The sequence below is a fragment of the Lithobates pipiens genome, unplaced genomic scaffold (genome assembly GCF_037356315.1).
Source record: "Lithobates pipiens isolate NorthernLeopardFrog02 unplaced genomic scaffold, aLitPip1_a1.2 Scaffold_18, whole genome shotgun sequence".
NCBI lineage: Eukaryota > Metazoa > Chordata > Amphibia > Anura > Ranidae > Lithobates > Lithobates pipiens.
Genome location: NW_027507758.1, coordinates 345,254,116 through 345,268,815, shown reverse-complemented (window position 1 = coordinate 345,268,815; position 14,700 = coordinate 345,254,116). Strand labels below are relative to the sequence as shown.

At 40.6% G+C, this 14,700-nt stretch overlaps 1 protein-coding gene across 3 annotated transcripts in view; it reads left to right on the top strand.

Moving 5' to 3' along the window:
• COL19A1 (collagen type XIX alpha 1 chain) overlaps positions 1 to 14,700 on the top strand; it is a 1,105,372-nt gene that overhangs the window by 843,827 nt on the left and 246,845 nt on the right. For 2 of the 3 annotated variants that reach the window (XM_077487415.1, XM_077487417.1), the window contains exons 37-38: positions 10,690 to 10,743; positions 12,541 to 12,594. In XM_077487415.1, coding sequence (XP_077343541.1) covers positions 10,690 to 10,743; positions 12,541 to 12,594 — 108 coding nt within the window. The remainder of the gene's footprint in view (positions 1 to 10,689; positions 10,744 to 12,540; positions 12,595 to 14,700) is intronic. The other variant, XM_077487416.1, reaches the window with a different exon arrangement.

The window sequence follows — 14,700 nt, the reverse complement described above, 5'->3', positions numbered from 1 at the left end:
ATATTTTTCAAGTTTAATGTTTAATTTTTGTTTGAAAAAAAAAAAAGTATACAAAAACATAAAAACTAATTTAAATCTAAACCCAAATATTCCCACAGCAAAATAGCATTGTCACAGCAAACAATAACTATTGAGACTGTAACATCATTGTTATTACATTGAAAATGTATATGCTGAATAGACACCCAGAAAACCGTGACAAAGGAAATCCTAAAATTTGAATACGAACTGCTGTCAATGCACATCAAATCTGGATCCAATCAACTCAGTTGCTTTATAACTGCCTTCGATTTTGCCGTGCTGTTGGCCAGTATAAGTCTGTGCATATATTTCTGGTGTCTTTACAGTTAAAAATAAAAAAAGTAATATAGAGCTAGCTTTAATTCATCCTTTGATAATTGTAGGCCATAGTGTCAAATGCATTTAAAAAGCTCACTGTGAAACGTCTGCGTTACTATTTCAAGGGTGGATGAAAATCAAATGTAAACCAAATGATCAATGGGTGCTGATAATTAACTTGGCACTTTTCTGAACAATTTTTACATTATTTTATTAAAGCAAATACTAATTAATTTCCTTTTTAATGTGTTTAATTCTAATAATAAGATGCCAGTGATAAATCTGCTCCTTTAATGCTATGGCGCTGCCTGTGTCTTGATATGTTTTCTCCTCAAGGCCTTTGTTTTAAAAGGTGCCAGTGGGAAGGTTACATTTATTCCAAGAAACAATAAAATTGTTCAACATCTGCTAGAACTAAGTAGGTCTAGAGCATTCATTTTCTAGGCAGTTACTAGTTGTGTTTTACATGTTTTCTTCAGAATGGGCACTTTTGGGAGACTCTGAAGGACTATTGGGGTGAACATTTAGATGACTACGTCAAGATGTACAAATCTAAAAAGCTATTTCATGTTAAATACATGACATCTTGGGAGTAGTAGGCATGTATTTATGTCGCCAAGCTTGATTCCCCACGTTTAAATCGTCCCTGCATTTTTAATTCCTTTTAGGGCTCATGAATATGGACATAAATACATGAGTATGGCCATACAGCAGAAAATATACCTGTGTTTAGAAGGTCAGGAGCCCCAGCTGTGCTCCTGTAAGCTTGTGTAATTGTTGCTCTTGTTTACATGTGCATGGATGTATTTTCCCAAAATTCACAATTCTCAATGAGCATATACTGTAATTGCAAGCACCACCATTTATTTGAGATTACAGGGGCACTGTGTATATAATATAGGCAGAAATATAGCACAGCTGGGGCTCCTGGGTGATGTAAACACAGAAGTGTTTTATTCTGTATGGCCATACATCTCTACTTACATCCATGTGCATGAGCTTAACACTTAAGCAGATTGTAACTTGAAGCAATGGGGTCTAGTGCAACTTATTACTTCATTTTCATGAGAAAAAGAATTAGCAAATAAAAAAATAATAATAATATAGCGTATACAATTGTGGCACAAGTCAAATTGTAATTGAATGTTACTAAACTTCTTTTTCAATCTTCAGTGCTGTAATTTTCTGTAAACTGCAACGCAATATGGCTACCTGGAGACATTGTGTACACAGAATGTGTGCATAACGCCCCCCAGAAATGTAATTTCCTGCTTGTGTGATTGGTTTACAGATTTTCCTAGACGTTTGCATTAAGATACAAATATGATGTTGGCATCCCCTGCAGCAAAATAATTTCATTTTTGGTCAGACACCCTCTAAGGGAAATAGCGTCTAAAGGGATGCAGACTGTGCCAAATTCCTTATTAGAGCCCTGCAGGTCTAGCAGCTGACTGGTAATTATAAAACCACTCCCATACAGATTCACTTCACACATAGACACAGACAAACAGTTATTCCTTCAGAATACCAAAGGTAGGAATCTGCAACAAAGTTTGTTAAAATCATTGCAATGTACACAGATCAACAAGAGGAGAATGATTTTTTTTCTCACAAAAGTGGAGTTACTCTATATACTTTATGTAACACCATTCTGCCATAACCCAAATACATTTTATCGATCTGCAGAGCAGATATACAGTATACTATACAGTTGGTATTTTTTCTTTATTGTAACTCTTCTTCCTTGAAACATTTCAATTTGCAATACTTTTAAGGTCAAATCAAATATTTGCATTTTGTTTGCTTTGAGGGCTTTCACGCTGGAGCGTTGCACTGGCAGGGCATCAGAAAAAGTCCTGCCAGCTGCTCCTTTGGAGCGGTGAAGGAGCGTTGAACTCACTGTACCTCCACCACTCCTTTCCATTGAAATCAATGGAGCAGCGCTGTCATACCACCATCAAAACACAGCTGCGGTGGTGTTTTTTGTGGGTGGATTTAACCCATTTTTGGCTGCTAGTGGGGAGGTTTTAACATGATGCAGCTAAAACGACAGTAAAGCGACGCTAAAGTTTTTAGTGTCACTTTACCGCTGACGCTGGTGGCGGCACAGTGTCAATGGGGTCTTACTATACTTTAATGTTTCCCATAATGTGAGTATATAGTTTTCTAAGTATTTGATTTGGTTTACAGCTCTCCCCTATTTTATATCTACTAATAAAAACTTGTCAGAGGTGCTAACCCTTTCATTCTCTATCCAAAATGGCAAAAGCCTGTCAGAAAAACTGCTACTGCTTTACATGTCTCTGTCCAGTTTTCCTACAGGGATGGAGCAGCCATTAGGATAAGTGCCCCCTAGCGCTACAAAACTGTCCCACATGTGCAGTGTCTGTCCTTTGGGAAAAGGATGGTGCACCCTCCTGTAGCACTGGGGGAGCTTGTCCTAATGGCTATAAGAAGACAGGATGGGGACATGTAAACAGTGGCAGTATGTTACCAGAGGAGAGGTGTAACAGGTATGTTACCAAAGGTGAGGTATGATTGTAAGATCTGATTTAGATAGCGAGCTGCTGTGATGTAGTGTGACTGAAGAGTCTTACATAAAGGTGAACTAATTCTTTCAATTTTAATTTAAGTTACACCACTAAAATGAACCTATAGCTATAAAAAAAGAAAATAGATCTAGCATCCACTGGATGGATCTTTCACTCTGGAAAACTAGCATTAAATGAGAAAGGATGGCAATGTTTGCCCATTAAATATTTTCCTCCAGTCAGTGGCGGCTGGTGCTAAAACATTTTTGGGTGGGCGCAAAAAAACAAAAAAATTCTGAAAAAAAAATCAATAGCAGCCTCACTGTACCACCAAATGCAGCCACTGTGCCCATCAAACGCAGCCACTGTGCCCATCAAACGATGCCACTGTGCCCATCAAATGTCGCCACTGTGCCCCTCAAATGCCGCCACTGTGCCAATGAACGCTGCCGCTGTGCCCATCAAATGCTGCCACTGTGCCATCAAACACTCCCACTGTACCATCAAATGCTCCCACTGTGCCCCATTAAATGCTCCCACTGTGCCCATCGAATTCTGCCACTGCGACCCCCCCACCTGCAGTCTGCCTGGCACTTAGCCTGTCTCAGTGGGGCAGCGGGTGACAGCGTTGGGTGGCTAGCAACCTGCTCGATTTCTTCTTCTCCTGTCCTCTCCTATGATTAGACGCCTGATAGACATACAATCACAGCGCCTATCATTTCAGCCATCAGGTGACCAGTAATGCCGCGTACACATGACCGCACTTTCCGGCAGATTAGGTCCGACGGTCTTCCTGACTGACTTTTCAGTGGAGTTCCGATGGACTTCTGAACGAACGGACTTTGCCCCACATGAATGGACTAAGTCCATTCAAAAGTCCATTCGTTTTGAACATGATGATGTAAGACAGGACTAAAAAAGGAAGTTCAATAGCCAGTCGCCAATAGCTTCCCTTGCATCATATATATAGAGCCTATGGCTCTAATCAGGGGCTTCAAAAACAACCCCGCCACAGTAATTAAGGCACCCGGTGCCCGAAAAGGGGAGGGGCTCCTGAATTAGGGGTGGCAGCGGAGGTCATGGATAGATTTATGCAATGCAATGCAATGTATGAATCTATCTATTGATGATAGAGGGGGTGGCTGGAGAGAGGGGTCAGTGCCGTTTGCCCTTACGGATGCACCACCACTGCCTCCGGCATAAAAATGTTTGCTTCTTTTTTTCTTTACATCACTAATGGAAAAGTATTGAAGCTGGTATGTATCATGGCAAACCACACTGAGTATGTTAACAAAGGAAAAAATTAATTAAGCACAGAGTAGCACAATAAAATGACATCGACTTACTAATGTGATGTTTGCATGTATCAGCGGGATATCTTGTCATTTTATTTAGGTACCGTATATATCTAAAGACAAACTTTTTTCCCCATTTGGGATATGAGCAGGGGAGGGTTAAACCCCTGTCAATTTTTTTTTTTACCTTATTAAGGAGTTTGACAATTCCCAAGAAGTGCACTTGACGTTATGCTGTTGTAGGGCTCATGTCAGTCCTAGAGAGTACATTTTTTTATAAAAATGGCACATAGTGATTTAATGCTAGATATATTGATTGGATGATTGATTGATTAAACAAAGTCTAGTCTCAATTTATTTAGTTTGCAAATTATGTTTCTTTCCTTCAAGAAATGTCCATTTTTATTTAATGAAGCACCATTAAAATGGTAAGGTGTACATTCTTGTATACTTCAAACTCAGTTGGGTAAAGTAAAGCTTTCAGATTCTTCAACTAAGTGTGACTCTACTTTTCATATTGCACAAGAGTTTAGCAGGGTTTATGGGCATTGTTTAATCAATAAGTGTTTTTTTCCAAAACATTCCCCTGTGTTCATTTTTCGCTCGAATTAATGTACACACTTTGGTGTTTTGTTCCGCCTCTAAACTCTGCTCTTGAAATATGCCTTTAAACCCCCTTATGTGCATGGAAACACATGATAACATTGAGCTGTTTTAAGAGGCAAGAGAAAATAATGCAAAACTCCTGTAGAAGCAGCGTTCTTTAAACCCAGTGTGCCTGGACTCCTCCAACATCGCTGAGGGAGCTCAGGTAAGTATTAGGGGGGCTGCTGCACACCGAAGGTTTTTATCTTAATGCATAGAATGCATTAAGATAAAAAAACGTCTGTCTTTATAATCACTTTAAAGAGGTTGTTAACACAACTGTCCCAAATTGATTTGCCACACATTACTTGCTTCCCTAAGCAGTGCAGCATGTGTAATTTTTTTTTTTTCAACTGCAAATACTGTTATTATATCTTTTTCATTTAATTCTGGTTGTTTATGATCAGGATTTTGGGTTGTTTTTATAGTATGTTGGTATTGTGTTGGTAATTATCTGGGGTGGTGTTAGAGAAAGTGGTGTATTATTTGTATTTGGGAGTTTGCCTGCTATTTTAATCTGTGAAAAGAGGTTTAACCTTAAATTATGTAGAGGGCTCTTTACTGTAAGAGCGACAAGGATGTGGCATTCCCTTCCACAGGTGGTGGTCTCAGCGGGGGGCATTGATAGTTTCAAGAAACTATTAGATAAGCACCTGAACAACCACAACATACAGGGGTATACAATGTAATACTGACACATAATCACACACATAGGTTGGACTCGATGGACTTGTGTCTTTTTCGACCTCACCTACTATATAACTATGTAACTATGTTATTTATTGTGTGGTGTTAATGGCGGTTATTGGTCATTTTGTTGTGTTTTTGCATCTTGTTTAGTCTATTGTTGTGATCTTGTGTTGTCTTTGTTAAGTGTGTCTGTGTCATAACAATTTCCCAATTTCCCTTTGGGATTAATAAAGTATTCTGTATTCTATATTCTGTATTCTGTAATCCTGGTCTAGTGTCCCATCTTCTCTGCTTGAGGGGCCCAGATTCCTTCTGACATATACAAGATACGTCAGAAAAGGAATCTGTGATTTTGAACACTGAGGCTTTGCAGCGCCGATTGTATGAAGTCTGTATGAGAGGAGAGGGGAGAGGGACGGGGCAAGGCTGGGAGTGTAATGCCTCATACACATGATGAGATTATTGGACGAATGATCGTCCGTTCTTTATTGCATGCTAATCTCAGATCGAATCTGATGAGTATACTAAAGTCACGAAAATTCCTGCACGACAGAAAAAAAATTCGGAAGTGATGTCATGTGTTGTAATGCATTTGTAATGCATTTTCGAACGATAGCTGTACTGATTAAACGAAAATCGTACGATCTGGCATCGTACAAAAAAAATTTCTGTGCATGTCCGATAGAATAATATCAGATGAACTGTCCTGATCGGCTCTCGAAAGCTCTGTACTAACCATCCGATTATCGTACGATTGCTTAGAAAGCGGTATTTTCCGTGCGATTTTCTGATCGTGTGTACGGGGCATTAGAGATTGTTTTCTCACTCCTGACTATGGTGTTGAGAGCGAGAGGGAGGGGAGGAGTGGGGAGATGAAGACAGGCACAAAGGAGAGAGGAGAACTGCGGATGACGCAGACACGTATTCTGACCACTGTATCATGGCTCAGCTTCAATTGTTTCATTGTGTAGAAAAAAAACGAATCACAGACATAACTCAAAACTATTTTCATTTAACATTCCAACTGTCTGACCACAGTGACTTCTCACTACCTATTACAGTTTTGAAGGCCATAAAATGCCAAGATGGCACAAAACCCCCACAAATGACCCCATTTTAGAAAGTAGACACCCCAAGCTATTTGCTGAGAGGCATGTTGAGTTCATGGAATATTTTATATTTTGCCACAAGTTGCGGGAAAATTACAAACTTTTTTTTTTTTTTTTTTTTTAACAAAGTTGTCACTAAATGATATATTGCTCATGCATGCCATGGGCATATGTGAAATGACACCCCAAAATAAATTCTGCTGCTTCTCCTGAGTACGAGGATACCACATATGTGGGACTTTTTGGGAGCCTAGCCGCGTACGGGGCCCCGAAAACCAAGCACCGCCTTCAGGCTTTCTAAGGGCGTAAATTTTTGAGTTCACTTCTCACTACCTATTACAGTTTTGAAGGCCATAAAATGCCAAGATGGCACAAAACCCCCACAAATGACCCCATTTTAGAAAGTAGACACCCCAAGCTATTTGCTGAGAGGCATGTTGAGTCCATGGAATATTTTATATTTTGCCACAAGTTGCGGGAAAATTACAAACTTTTTTTTTTTTTTTTTTTTTTTCACAAAGTTGTCACTAAATGATATATTGCTCACGCATGCCATGGGCATATGTGAAATGACACCCCAAAATAAATTCTGCTGCTTCTCCTGAGTATGGGGATACCACATATGTGGGACTTTTTGGGAGCCTAGCCGCGTACGGGGCCCCGAAAACCAAGCACCGCCTTCAGGCTTTCTAAGGGCGTTACAGTTTTGAAGGCCATAAAATGCCAAGATGGCACAAACCCCCCCCAAATGACCCCATTTTGGAAAGTAGACACCCCTAAATTTAGGGGTACACTAGTGAGACTAGGTAATAAATGGCGGGTGCCCTGAAACTATAAAAAAATAACTAACCAACCAGCGTCACCTGTAACAGTTATATGGTGATCACTGGTGAAAGGGTTAACTAGGGGGCAATTAGGGGGCTTTATGCGGTAGTATATGGGGGTCCCTGGCGCTATAAAAAGCTGCAGCGAACCTAAATACCTACCTGCCTAACTAGCGTCACCTGTGACACTAATACAGCGATCAGAAAAACGATCGCTTATTAGGCTCGGTTCACACTGGAGCGATGCGGGAACGCCACGAATGCGCGGCGGGTTCCCGCATCGCATGCCTCCCGGCGGCAGTTCACACTGCCCTATGCGAACTGCTGGGAGTGTCAGTGAAATGTTACTGACACCCCCAGATCAGTTCGCATATCGCAGTGCGATCTGCAAATTCGGATCGCATGGTGTGAACACCCATGCGATCCGATTCTGCTGCGGGCCAAAAAAAGGGTCCCGTGCGAATTTGCGGCGGGTGCGGCGGGTGCGGCGAATGGCTGAACTCGAATCGCACAGAGATCGGATGTGATTTGCACTGCAGTGCGGTGCGAATCACATCTGTTCTCATAAACCGCTGCAATGTGAACCCAGCCTTAGTGACACTGGCGACGGGGGGTGATCACGGGGTTAAACCTTTATTGGGGGGGTTAGGGGGGTACCTTAGAACTAAAGGGGGCTAACCCTAACTGCCCTAACAGTTATTAGTCACAAATGACACCCGCCGGGTGATCAGGGGGTTAAACCTTTATTAGGTAATAAATGGCGGGTGCCCTGAAACTATAAAAAAATAACTAACCAACCAGCGTCACCTGTAACAGTTATATGGTGATCACTGGTGAAAGGGTTAACTAGGGGGCAATCAGGGGGCTTTATGCGGTAGTATATGGGGGTCCCTGGCGCTATAAAAAGCTGCGGCGAACCTAAATACCTACCTGCCTAACTAGCGTCACCTGTGACACTAATACGGCGATCAGAAAAATGATCGCTTATTAGGCTGGGTTCACACTGGAGCGATGCGGAAACGCCGCGAATCCGCGGCGGGTTCCCGCATCGCATGCCTCCCGGCGGCAGTTCACACTGCCCTATGCGAACTGCTGGGAGTGTCAGTGAAATGTTACTGACACCCCCAGATCAGTTCGCATATCGCAGTGCGATCTGCAAACTCGGATCGCATGGTGTGAACACCCATGCGATCCGATTCTGCTGCGGGCCAAAAAAAGGGTCCCGTGCGAATTTGCGGCGGGTGCGGCGGGTGCGGCGGGTGCGGCGAATGGCTGAACTCGAATCGCACAGAGATCGGATGTGATTTGCACTGCAGTGCGGTGCGAATCACATTCGTTCTCATAAACCGCTGCAATGTGAACCCAGCCTTAGTGACACTGGCGACGGGGGGTGATCACGGGGTTAAACCTTTATTGGGGGGGTTAGGGGGGTACATTAGAACTAAAGGGGGCTAACTCTAACTGCCCTAACAGTTATTACAGTCACAAATGACACCAATGCAAAAAAAAAAAATAAAAAAAAAAAAATGACATTGGTGTCACTGTGACTGGGGGGCAGGGGTAATTGGGGGGGTGATCGGGGGGTAAAGGGGGGGTGTGAGTGTGCCTGGCATGTTCTACTGTGTGTGTAGAGTGTTGGTGCAACTTACTGATCCGCTCTCCTCCGTGTCGGAACGAAAAATACCGACACGGAGGAGAGAATACATCACTTCCTCTCCTGTGTTTACATTACAGGAGAGGAAGTGATGTCACCGGGGATTTCTATTCGTCGGGAGCGATCGCGAGGGGGTGGCCATGAATGAATGGCCGTCCCCTCGTCCGGGATCGCTCCCGTACGAATACCGACCGCCGCAGGCACCGGGCGGGGGCCCGATCGGGCCCCCGACCCGCGGGAGGCAAGGGACGTACATGTATGTCCTTATGCCTGCCCGTGCCATTGTACCGACGTACATCGGCGTGCGGCGGTCGGCAACTGGTTAAGAAACACTTAAAAAAATGAAAAAAGAAAACTGTAGTCAAATGCAACTGTTTTTGCAGATCAAGCCTGGGGGAAAAATATGGAATCGCTCAATTCTGAGGAAAATATTACCGTATACTTTGCAGTTATAAAACAAACATCTACATCAGATTACATCCTGAAAAATAATGTCATCATCACCAAACATCCTTTCAATTGATGGGATAAGAAAAGTGTCCAAAATCTAAATATAAACTTGTGCATTTATTGAAAATGTAATTACTGTCATCTCACCTGTACCTTTACCTGACATGCAATCTCATATCATCAATGATTGTGGTAATTTGCATGTTTTCTTCAGACAGTCGTCTTCATACATTTCATTGGAACAAACCCAAACAAAAGTTCTAGCATCATCACCCTGCCCAATGCAGATTTGTAATTCATCAGTGAATATCACTTTCATCCAGTCATCCACAGTCCATGATTGCTTTTCTTTAGCCCAATGTAACCTTGTTTTTTTCTGTTTAGGTGTTTATGATGGTTTTCGTTTGGCTTTGCACAAGTTTTCGCATGTTTATATTGAGATGTTGAACACTTTTCTTATCCTATCAATTGAAAGGATGATTGGTGATGATGACAACATTTTTCAGGATGTAATCTGATGCAAATGTTGTTTTAGAACTGCAAAGTACATGGTGATTCCATAATATTTTCCTCAGAATTGAGTGATTCCATATTTTTTTTCCTTTGCTTGATCTGCAAAAATGGTTGGAATTCGATTTATCAAAATATATCTATTCTGTAAATCGTATCCATGGCAGTAAAAAGAAAAACTTGTATGAAAAGTTCTAAATTATATTACTGCCGTTTTAAAAGTGTGCTGGATTGCATACAGAAAATAACTTTATATATATATATTACTATTATATATTTACTATTTTAGTTCACTGTAAATATTAAAAATGACTTTCTCATGTTTATGCAAAGTATTTTCATAATGATATGCATGTTTCAATTGGAGCAGCAAAATGAATGTCTCACTGTATCAACATACACCAGGTAGGGTCTTTACATATGATCTGCCAAGGTGAAAAAGCAACCACTAGCAACATTGTATCCTTTCAGTTTGTGTTCCTTATCAGTAGGATGCAGCTGTTTTATCAGTCAGAAAGAGAAGATGCTTCTTGGAAGACTTAATTGAGTTTAGGCTGACCTCGAAAGTACAACTTCTCAAAGCAAATGCATTGTTCGAAGATTTTTACTGTTTACAAACCAAATGCACTTTATTTTTTTCAGGGCCAGTTTGGGCGCCCTGGACATCATGGAACTTCAGGGCCAAAAGGAGAAAAGGTATAAGCATTTGGTAAAATACTATAAAAATGAAAAAGCTATAACACTTAAGGTTAAAAAAAAAACTAATAGTCGGTCATACTAATATATATAGTGTTAGCCAAATGTTAACCATATGCTTTTAGTTCGCGTTGTTTTTTTTTCCACTTATTTTTATTAAACTGTATAATATTTACAAATCATGTTGGTTTTGGAAAACGTACCAAATAAAGAATATTTAACCAAATATATTAGTATTAAGTATAAACATGGACAGTGACTTATATTGCCAAACATATATATATATATATATATATATATATATATATGTAAAAAGGGATATATTTAATGCTCTGTTTGTGTTTGTTTAAATGTTTGTATAATACTGTATATGACTGCAACATACAAGGCCAACATTTAGTTTTTCTAACCCTTATTAATTATGTCTATGTATATGTACTGTATAATGTTGTTTATCTTGTAATACTGTATTAACCGATTTGGCTATACAAAAAGGACCATATTTATAGCCTTTCCTCATATTGGGAAAAGTTGGGTCTTTCCCTTTAGCTGGGTACAGACACAGGGGATTTTTTTTTTGTTCAAACTGACAGACCCTGTAGCAGCCCAAGTGGCGTTGATGCAGAGATCAGTGTTGTCCACCTCCCTCAGTATTTTTTTACTGGCAAAATGTGGACAATTTACTAACTGAGCAAATGTTTACTGGTAACCTTAAAAAATGACAGAACTCTTGTTAAAACGAAGACTATCAAATAATTATTTAAACAGTATAAACACAATATGGAAACACTGACAATACCCATAGCAAGTAGTTTGCCTGGTTTAAATTTAAAAAGTCAACACAGCACGAGAAATTATCAGCCCCTAATATTTACAGATAGTTGTAAACAATCACAGATTTTTACAAACTGTCTGTAAATTTACTGATGATTGACAACAATGAATAGCTGACAGTTTACACAATAAAAGCTAATGTGGGTTAGTATATGTAAAGAATAAAGGATCACTGCTACTCCCAACCCACCCAAGCAAATAGTTAGACTCTATGACTAAGCCCCAGTGGAAGTGGTGAAATGCATCAGAGTGTATGGTGTGGTAGAGGCGTGTAAGCTGAGGCAGAACTTTATGATTGATTCACCTGGACTGGTGAGGAGTAGCAGCAATCCTTTATTCTTTAAAGTTACTAACCCCCTGGATTGGTATTAGGATAAGCCTGCACCCCATGTTCCGGGACACAGAGATATGCTTTTACCTCTACTTTGAATGGTGCCAAAAGTAATCAAACAGGTCACCAAAGCTAAAGTGGAACTGATTGTTATAGATAACCACCCTAGCAGAGATGAAACTCTGTTGCATTCCATCATCCAATCATCTGCAAGCAGAACTGTTTCTTTTATTTTCCTTTCATGTGATTGGGTATTCTTTGCAAAGTGAATTTTCACCACATTCACCAAGCAAATGTGTGTAAATTCATTTGCACTGTGAGCTGCCTATTTGCCTTTAGTAAATCAACACCAACTTGTGTGGATACAGTCAGTTGTTGTCTCTAGTGCCACCAGTGGTGTATACGACAAAGTGAGCTTGAAGGAGCAAACTTGGGATACAGCAGTCACCCCAGTGAGTTTTTTAACAAGGCAAACACAGGATTTTTTTTCCAAAAAGGGAAATTATTTAAAATGTTTCTTTTAAGAACGTCCATGTTTGTAATTTTTTTTTTTTTTTTTTACATGGTAACAATGTATAGTAACAAGTAAAATAAACTCATAAAACAAATCTGTACATTCTTTTTTTTCCTAGGGCAATGAAGGTCCACCAGGGAAACCTGGACCTCCAGGACCGCCTGTAAGTACAGTAAGTTCCGGTTTTTAAATATGCTATGTAAATGAGAGTTTAATTTAAAGAATTCTATACCTGTCATACAAAAGTAAATACATTGAATTGTTATCCCCTCTTAAACATGCTCAGCAGGGACCGGGCAAATTTCAATCCATGTATGGGCAGGCTGTCTGTACACAAGTCAATCTATCTATTGACTTGTGTATATCCAGCCTGTTGGAAAATCGGATGGAGGAATCAAGTCATTTTCTTTTCAAAGTCTTCTCAAAGTTCTTGCTGCAAATCAATATAAAGTGACAAAATGCTGATAGTCATGTCTTGAAAGAGAAGTGACACCCAAAAGACAAACAGTGCTCTTTCACTTCTTCCAGATAGAAAAAATCTGCTCTCACCATAAATATATGACCTCTTTTCTCAAAGAAGGTCAAACTTGCATAAAGTAAGTGTATCCCAGATGTATAACATGTACTTGGTCCACTATTGAGGTCCTAAGCCACTGGCTGGATAAAGACATCTCCTGCAAAGTGCTCCTGTGCCTTTAAAAGATACTAAATTTGCTTCATTTGCATGGTGGAGATGTAAAGGAATCTCTCATAGTGTAGTATATTTGACTTGTATTAAGAAACAATTAAAATTGCACTTACATTGTTAAAAAGCATAAAAGGCATGAAATCAAATCAAGAAGTCTGGTTTGAATTCCCCCACCCGGAAGTGACGTGCCATGGCCATTTTTTTACTACCTTTTACTATAACATCAGACAGACTAGATCCGACCCTGCCTGAGGGGAAATTACTACCTGGAATGTAACATGATTCAATGGGTCCTGCATGTTTACTCTCCAGTTTAATGCAGTGACTGTTGTTGTGGAGAGCTCTTTAGACCATCACTGCAAAAAGTGCTGGGGCTTGCCCCCATTTTTATTTGAGAGCCTGTCATGTATACTATGTATCCTGTTTCATTCACCTCAGGGGTTAACACTTGGACATTTAAGCTGCATCGTTTCTTGTGACTCAAGCATTTCAGGGTACTGATACTGCACCACACTTTCATTGTGTCACCTGGACTATGACATGTACTACTTGGTTTCCTGATGCTTCCTCAGTGGTTTTACATCTAGGTTCCTAGTGCCACCAGCTATTGCTTGGTGTGCACTTCTCTGACTTTTCTGCTTCACGCATGAGTTGAAGTACCACCAGCTCTTCACAGGCAGTCAGTTCTCCTTACTGCTGCAAACAAATGGCCACTGCTTCCATCTATAACTGGCCTTTGCAGCAAGAAGCACATGGAAGGGGTAAGGGATTTCAAACAAAACCAAAGAAACTTACCAGCTCAACTTACCGACCGGTCTGCAACCAATCAAATTATCCGGTCTACCAGTATGCATTAAAAACAGGTTTTTAGTTTGCACACATTTGAAAATACATGTGTAAGCTGCAGAGCCACTTCAAGGCAGTGCTAACTCTAAATTTTGAGAGCCTCCACAGTGGAGGCACATGCATTATAATGGATAGGCAGTGGGCAGGTGAGCCTGGAGTGAGCCTGCCCCTCCTTAAAGGCACAGAGGCACACTTTGTACCCAGCATATAGAATAATGGACAATGGCAGCAAATGTGTCCAGTGCATCCCCTTACCAGTATTCCAGCAGTAGAAACAAATGGTCACTGTCTCCACCTATAACTGGCTTTGCAGCAAGGAGTACATGGAAGGGCAATGCATTTCAAGAGGGATGGGCTCCCTCTGGGTTCATCTACTCTCTGCCTATCCATTGTAATGCATGAGCTTCCACTGTGAAGGCTCTGAAAATTTAGAGTTAGGACTGCTTACATAACTGTACCCTGTTGAAAAAAGTGTTAAGAGGTTGTCTGTCCCCATTGTGGATCCTTACATCCGTTGCATAAACAAAATACTGACTGTTCCTTTTGAGGACATTTTGGTGATTAGGGATCCGATAGAAAGTAAACTAAAGACCCTGGCCATGCTCTTGTTCTCCCTGATAGACCCTGCCTTGTCATTACTGTCCTGTCTATTAGAAAGAAGGTCAATATTAACCGATTTCTTGGTTTAAAACCAGTTAGAATCATTGCCTGTTTCCCTACACTACTGTGTTAATGGGTTTGTGT